Source organism: Botrytis deweyae (genome assembly GCF_014898535.1).
Source record: "Botrytis deweyae strain B1 chromosome Unknown BDEW_074, whole genome shotgun sequence".
In the NCBI taxonomy this organism is placed as follows: domain Eukaryota; kingdom Fungi; phylum Ascomycota; class Leotiomycetes; order Helotiales; family Sclerotiniaceae; genus Botrytis; species Botrytis deweyae.
In genome coordinates this window covers 17,001-24,923 of record NW_024066281.1, presented here as the reverse complement: position 1 = coordinate 24,923, position 7,923 = coordinate 17,001, and the positions used below count along the sequence as shown (strand labels likewise).

At 31.0% G+C, this 7,923-nt stretch overlaps 2 protein-coding genes across 2 annotated transcripts; one reads left to right on the top strand and one right to left on the bottom strand.

The window, feature by feature from the left end:
* The first annotated feature begins 1,855 nt into the window (after window positions 1–1,855).
* EAE98_012468 (uncharacterized protein) lies at window positions 1,856–3,107 on the top strand. The gene is made up of 4 exons (XM_038960093.1): window positions 1,856–2,303; window positions 2,375–2,470; window positions 2,549–2,724; window positions 2,787–3,107. The coding sequence occupies exons 1-4, from the start codon at window positions 2,123–2,125 to the stop codon at window positions 3,009–3,011; spliced, it is 678 nt and encodes a 225-aa protein (XP_038803550.1). The 5' UTR covers window positions 1,856–2,122; the 3' UTR covers window positions 3,012–3,107.
* Window positions 3,108–3,637: 530 nt separating this feature from the next.
* Window positions 3,638–4,066, bottom strand: EAE98_012467 (uncharacterized protein; the record flags this gene model as incomplete). Its single annotated transcript, XM_038960092.1, has 1 exon — window positions 3,638–4,066. The coding sequence occupies one exon, from the start codon at window positions 4,064–4,066 to the stop codon at window positions 3,638–3,640; it is 429 nt and encodes a 142-aa protein (XP_038803549.1).
* Between the last annotated feature and the right edge of the window lie 3,857 nt (window positions 4,067–7,923).

The window sequence follows — 7,923 nt, the reverse complement described above, 5'->3', positions numbered from 1 at the left end:
CCTAACCCTAACCCTAACCTAACCCTAACCCTAACCCCTAACCCTAACCCTAACCCTAACCCTAACCCTAACCCTAACCCTAACCAAACCCTAACCCTAACCCTACCCTAACCCTAACCCTAATAATCAAATAATTATTTAGCTTAATATTTAATTATTATTTGAAAACTAATTTCTTTATTTTTTTTTATTTTTTTTATTAATTAAATTATAATAAAAATCTCAATATTAGAATATAATTTACAAATATAGTATATTACTTGATTCTTATAATTTTCTATTTAATTATTTTAAAGTATTTGCTAGATTCAATTTAAAATATTAAAAACAAGTAAGCTTGATTATTATTATATTCAAAATTATTTATATCCTATCGCAATATAGATTTTTAATATACTTTATATTTATTAAATTTATTTATTATTATTATAATATTTAAACTAAATGGATTATTTAATATAATTTTAATTAGTGTTTTTGATAATCAATTAAATGGGGAATTAAAGGATATTGAGAATTATATTAATATTATTAATTAAATTTTAAATAAAGAAAGTAGATAGTTTATTTAAATTAATATATTAAGGTATTTATTAAAATATAATATAATAATTTATGGATTTATTATATATTGATATAAATATATTAAAAGCAATACTAGTAATTTGGATTTAATAAATAATAGTATTTATATATATTTATAGGATAAAGCTAAAAAAATCTTTATTGATTATATAAAAAAGAAAAACAAAAAAAAGAAAGTTATTAATATTATATTAAAGATTTGAAATTTTGAAATAAAAAATTAGTTTTTTAGTTTTAATTCTTTTATATATTTCCTTATATAAATTCGATATCTTATTTTATAAAAAAATCTGATAAATAGATTATAAAAAATCAATTAGATTATATTATATTATATTTATAGTATTTTCCAGAAGCTATACTATTCATATTGAGCAGGTGAGCTGAATGGCGTATCATGCGTGATATCGGAAATGAAATAGATACATGATAGAAGTGTAAGAAGGTACGACATGACTGGACTATTGATAATCAATCGTTCACTAAAGTGAGTCTGGACTGGGAATGAAGAGTTATTTTAAACTTCATCAGATAGAATGATATCTTGGAATGTGAAGTAGCCCTGTCTCTGTAAAATCTTGGATGCATTAGTATGCACAAAATCTTTAGCCCGAAAACAGCGTATCATGATCAATTATAATTACTCATGCTCCACATGTTGGCAAAAGTCTCTTTAGCTGATCGCCCCTCTGTCTCGCTACCCCTCATTTCTCAACCATCAACTTTATTAATCTAGACGAGAGCTGTAAGATTTTTCATCGTAAGGATTAATATGTTTATAAATCTTATATGTATTAGTGATAAGGGCTGATAAATTCTGACTCGGTTGGTCTCGAACAAGACACAAGAGGAGAAACGGCGTGATTTAACCAGCTGGATCTAGCTGAAGTAGTGCTATTCTTCTGAAAGAGCGAAACAAGATGATAGAGCTTATACTAATTGATAGAGGAATACATAGAGCTGAAAGATCAGATACCATTAGGCTGACAACTCCGATTCACGATTGAGCTGGCTCGAGCCTGGCTACATTTGGTAGATGGTGGAGCTTACGGGGGTCGGAGAGGCTCCCGGGCCGTGCGAGCAGAACAACGCATCAATCGAAAATATGTCAGTGTCTCAGTCTCGAGTCAGTCTCTACTTGTTTGAACCTCCTCCTGCATGTCTCACTTCTCAGCTCTGGAAGTCCAGCTCTGGGGTAACGATAGCCTGCTTTGTAGGTGAAGATTGTTACTTTAATCAGTGATACAAGATGGAGAAGAGTTTAGCTCCTGAGTAAGCAACAAATTGTCCGGAGATTCTTAGAAGATTTTATGTATATTCTCTGGTCAATCTGTGTCTATTATGGATTGCATCTACATGTCAGCTGTACGACTATCTGAATGGGAATCACCCAGGAGCTAGATACATTTCTGCTTAAATAGCTGTCGTACACCCACCATCAGTCATTAGATTTCCATTAAAATTCCTTTGCTTATCTTGACAAAGTCATAAATTTCGTGTAGCTCTCCGTTACAGAGCACAATTGGTTTCTAGCAAAATGAGTTCTTCCTACACTATTGCAGTTGAAAATGAGCGTGGTCAGAATACTACGTATGCAGTCTTCATGGAACCGCCTCAGTTCACTGGCGGTGGGAAGCCTTGGATGAATGTCTGGTATACATCATTCGTCCCTTATATGGGAAACTTCGAAATCAGCACCGGAGACGACTTCTATGCTTGTAAGTAGCAGTTCTTTACCAAGCAGTATGTGTTATATGCTTATTATTGAAGCTAATGAATGTCCTCCCAGGGGTTGGAACTGTGCCCACTACACCTTCGCCAGGGTTGATAGTCAACTCTGGCATGAGCCTGCTTGCTCGACTTGGCTCTAATGTTAACCCCGGAAGTATGAGCCTGATTTTCCCTCAGAGGCGGGTAATAATATGTACGTTAAATGTTAACTAACGCCCCTCTCTACGCATAGGTACTTTTGATTTGAATATTATTGAATCGTTCCCTACAATGATGGAAGTCCCTTCGTCCGCTGTTGATGCTGCATATGAAATTCGGACTGGTAGTGACTTTTCTATGCCTAATGATACATATCTGGTCGGGCTCGCCAAAGTCAATAATCGAGGGCAGGTTGCTCCAGTTGCATCAGTATGTTTATCTATTTGTTTATCCTGTAAATTTTCATGAACTGATGAGTTTTCGTCAACCAGATTGCTCCAAGCAACAACGAGAAAATACAAATTGCCCCGAAAATGAAATTTTTCGTCGCGGAAAGCCAGCAGGTGCCAGGCGAAATAGCTGACTACGCTGCTGTTTCTAGAGATGGTGCTACCATTGACTTTAGTAGCGGGCCAGGATTGGGTAAATTCCATGCTCGTGTGGTCCAAAGCACCGATGGAAAGTTCAATGTGAGATACTATGACTCCTTTGAATGAGGTAAAGTGACAGCATTTGTACCTGGCTTAGGATTGATCACTGAACTTGTGGATTTTTATGGGAAAGAAATTTAAAAAGAATTGAACTTTGCAGCATTTCGCTTTTCCACAATATAGAGTGAAAGTTACACCTAGGGTCCGTTTTGATTCGTCGCCTATGAAAGAGCCTCTGATTCCGAAACAGAGTTATCGATGATAATCGTCATTTGCATTTATTTATACGAAGTTGCTCATCACTCCATAATATTGATCAGGAATCCTGCCCTCAATCAAGGATTCTGTCCAAAGCTGACCACGGGATCTGTTCAACCATTGCAGCCGCTTCTAAAGGATCTGTGATCGTGATTTTATCTACATAGCCTAGTCCCAATTGTACCCTCTTGAGACCTCTGCAATTGTCTTTGTCGAGGAACTTTTACAGTTGCGCAAAGAGCAGGTCATTTAGCGATAAATAGTCTTGATAATCAATTAACCTAAAGATTTGACTTGAGCAGCGCAAAAATCTACAAGGCCCCCCCCCAGGCATGTCAGTAGCGCCAATCCAAATACCTGAGATGTCAAAATTCCACTGCAGACACTGATTGATTTTTGCATATTTTGAAGGAAGAACCTCCAATTTATCACTTCTAAATATTGTTATCGGGCACTCTAGGGTCACCAAACCAAAGTTGAGAGCGATCCAACGCAGCTGGACTCTTCTTCACTACTGGTCCACGATTATCATAAGTATAATATGCCAAATCTGCTATAACCCGTGCAATAGCTGTACCATCCATAGCAATGTGCAAAATCGATATGCATAGCAAAAGACCACCTTTGATAAAATTGGCCTGAATCTTACAACAATCCCAGTCATTTTCAAAGTTCACCATCTGAACAACGGAACTCAGCTCATCATGTTTGAAAAGCTTGGATGAGAAATTCCCATTCTCAAATTCCTCGAAAGTCAGAGGTAGTTCTTTGATAATGAGACGTGCCTGGCCGGGTGAGAGTCTCCAAATGCCCGATGCACAGCTCGTGTTATTGCCTAGTACGGAATACCGCTCTACGAGCATTTCCTTTGCTTTACATAAGGCTCGAACGGCTTCCGGCCATAATTATCATTTGTCGAGAAAATTGGGACTCTTTTTGAGTAAATAGCGGGCAATGAGTCAACTGCGGACGGTTGTTGTACGACTTTTAAGCATGAAAATACATTTTTCTAATAAAATATTATTCTTTAATAAAATATTTTCCTAATAAAAGGATTTCCTAATAAAATAATTTCTCAATAAAATATTTCCTTTTAATAAGTTTTCTCCTAATAAAATGTTCTTTTTCTAATAAAATATTTTCTTAATAAAATGTCGTTTTATAAAATATTTCTTTTAATAAAATATTTTTTTATATAATAATTTCTTTAATTAAATTTTTTTTTATAATTTTTTTTTAATAAATTGCTTTTTTACAAAAAAAAATTTAATATAAATTTTTTAATATAATTTTTTTAATATAATTTTTTTAATATAATTTTTTTAATATAATTTTTTTAATATAATTTTTTTAATATAATTTTTTTAATATAATTTTTTTTTCAACATAATTTTTTTTCAATATAATATTTTTAATATAATTTTTTTGTTTTTTTATAATAATTTTTATTTATTAAAATATTCTTTTATCAAAATTTTCCTCTAATTAATTTTTTTTATTAAAAAACTATTTTTATATTTTAATATTTTTATTGATAAAATATTTCATAATAAAATACTTTTTATTTTGATAATACTTTTTATATTAAAATAATTTTTTTTTCAATAAAAAAGAATTATTAATCTTATATTATTTTGTTCAAAATTTTATACCTTTTTTTTCTTTTTATATTTTTAATAAAGCTTAAAAAGTAATTTAATAAAATATATTTATATATATATATATTTATATTTTCTTTAATAGAATAAAACAAAATTAATCTTATAAATTAAAATTCAATTGTATAATATTTTTATTAGAAAAGCTAATAACTTTCAGTTTTTTCATTTTTTTTAAAAAAGTATATATACAGTTAGTGCCAACTGCTATCAGCCAAACGCCTTTTTATACCAAAACTTATTATTTATAATTATAGATTTCTTTATAATTGATAAGATAATATTATATTTCTTTATATCGATTGATTTATTTTAAATAAAAATATAATAAAAATAAAACGAATTATTTTTAGGATTTTTATTAATTGAATTATATAAATAGAAAATAAAATATTTTCAAAAAAATCAAATTTACTAGTAAAATAAGCAAAAATCAAACAACTTTTTTAACATTTTGATTCAATCATATAATCTTTACAATATAAATTTTTAAGAAATTTAAAATTTTGAAAATGTCAATCATTATTATAAAAACTTTCCAAAAATAAATTTTCAGATAATTTGAATTATAAATAATAAAGAATTTTGTATTTCAAAATATGGCAAAAAGCCGATTTTTGGTATGAAAATGGATTTCGGCTGATAGCAGTTGACTAGTACTGTAGTATAATTTAGGTCTAGATACCAGAGTAAATACTATAGCCCCCTCTAATATGGTTTTACTAGCTTTCTAGTACCTTAAATAGCTTTAATCTTTTAATAGAAATATAATTAAGCTTTTCATTCTTTTTAATATATATTTACCCTCTTTTTCAATAATCTATATAGAAATAAAATAAATATGATTTCCAATTTCCTTTTGATTTCTTTCAAATTATAAACTATTAATTATAAAAAATATCTTTTAAATATTATAAATTGCTTCATTCTTTTCAATACAATATATTATAGTTTTTTGTAATATTTTTATTAATAATTTATAGGCTGTAATACCTTTCGAATAATATCACTTTTCGAAATCTCTTAAACCTCTTTCGAAATCATTTTTTTAAAGACCTTATTCGAATCACCTTTCGAACCTCCTTCCTTCTTTCAATAACATAATATTCAATCTTTCAAATTTATATTACAAGTCAACCTACAATCACTCTCTACGATATCATTTTAAATTTACATTTTTGAGGATATTATTAAAACTATTAATAGACTCTAGAGCATGTATAATAATTCAATGTTAGCTGGGAACCCTATTATAGTATAGAATATCCAGATTATTTTAATGTTTTTTTTCGAATTTGAATAAAGTTATCTTTTTTTATACTTACCTTTTAAATTCTTTAATTATATATCATATATATTTCAATTTCGATAAGAATATTGTATACAATATAATAATATAATAGAAAAAACAATTTAGGTCTTAATATACTAGAAGATTGGAAAATGGATAGTAATACATTATAATTCTTAGTTTGAAAGCTAGTTTCATTTTCGAGGCAATTAGCCTTAAATTTCAGGGGATAATTTGATTTTCTATATAATTCTATATGGGGGTATATAGTCTTTTTTGAGATAGACTAGATACTAGAGTAAATACTACAACTCTCTTTAATATAGTTTTATTAGCTTTTTAGTATCTTAAATAGTTTTAATTTTTCAATAGGAATGTAATCAAGCTTTTTATTCTCTTTAATATGTATTTACCCTCTTTTCTGGTCTGAATAGGTGATAAATTAATTAATAGTATTTAATCAAATACTCAAATATCTCTTGTAACAATAGTCAGAAAGTAGAGTACTTGACTTATTTAATTATAATACGATTTTGAAACCGTGATATAATATCCGGCCTTTCCTAGAGCCGACTTTGTCTAGAAATTCTTATGTTGAATATAACTCGTAGTGCGTATAATAGACTCGAAAAAGCACGCTACGAACGTTACAACGACATGATAACTTCATATACCTCTACTGTGCCTGTCCCCTCGCTGTGTACAAAGCGTTAAATCTAGTATTAAAAACACAGTGAAAGTTATGTAATTCTAAAATTAGGGTGATGTTGCTCAATTATAGACCTGCATTAATGGATCTCCCTCCTCTCATGCTGCGCCTGAGGTACGCCGAGTGTTGTGTCCGACACTCGAGAAAGCGATATCTAGGGTCCGAATTATTGACTCTAGAACTGTTTTCCCAACCATTAGAATATAGATATCAAAGAAGTTTATACCCTCGTCCGGTTGCAACTGTTCAGCTCCATAATAATATGTGGCGAAAGGGCCAGGCTCTTCATGGAAGTCCACAATTCACCACTTGCATATGCCAAGTTCCTTAATTAAGGTTAAGTGCATGTTTCATCGAGCCGTAGTAGGCTTTGTGAGTTATCATAGTTGTTTAGTTATACAAACATTTATATACTGAGGTATGGTGTCGATAGACTAATACATAATCTGACTGCCAAGACATTTCATTGGTCTTTTTGACAATTCATTCAGAACATAATTTCCTTGGCTACCTAGGTATACTATGACCACTTCTTAAGTTTACTATCTTTCGCCTTATCCCGACTCCAAGGCAAATTCGATTCCTTAAAAGCCAAAAAAATTGTACGAAGCATTTGTGATCATGTTGATAAATACTACCCAGAAACTGTGGGAAGGGAATATTTAACCAACTTACGATGACTTGAAATTGGCCTCAGAGGAAAGTTTCGTCTGATTGGTCGAGTGTTGGCCTTGAAAATAACCATGTTACGTTGGGGACAAATTCTCCGCTTCAGGTCCTATACGATAAAATGGCAAGCTGAGTCCCCACTTATAATCACTCCTACTTGAGGGCTGACGAGCCTTAGATTTTCATAGAATCCGCTCGTAGTGCTCGAACTCCCACTACTGGTAGTTATTACCCCTGCTGTTTGATTTTACCTGTTCGTATGACAGTTACAACGTTGGATTCCAGCCAAATGAATAGTGGCTGCTACTCATTCGGGCCCCGCGGGGCTTTCTGGGCTGGGTTTGTACACTTCATGTCTTCTACATGGCAAAATATCTATAAATACGAGCCCAG

What these genes read in the sequence shown, in the direction of transcription:
- EAE98_012468 (XM_038960093.1), top strand. Translation starts at nt 2,123, where the DNA reads ATGAGTTCTTCCTACACTATTGCAGTTGAAAATGAGCGTGGTCAGAAT. An exon ending in CTCTAATGTTAACCCCGGAA is followed by an intron (nt 2,471 to 2,548) that starts GTATGAGCCTGA and finishes CTCTACGCATAG; the next exon opens with GTACTTTTGATTTGAATATT. An exon ending in AGGTTGCTCCAGTTGCATCA is followed by an intron (nt 2,725 to 2,786) that starts GTATGTTTATCT and finishes TTCGTCAACCAG; the next exon opens with ATTGCTCCAAGCAACAACGA.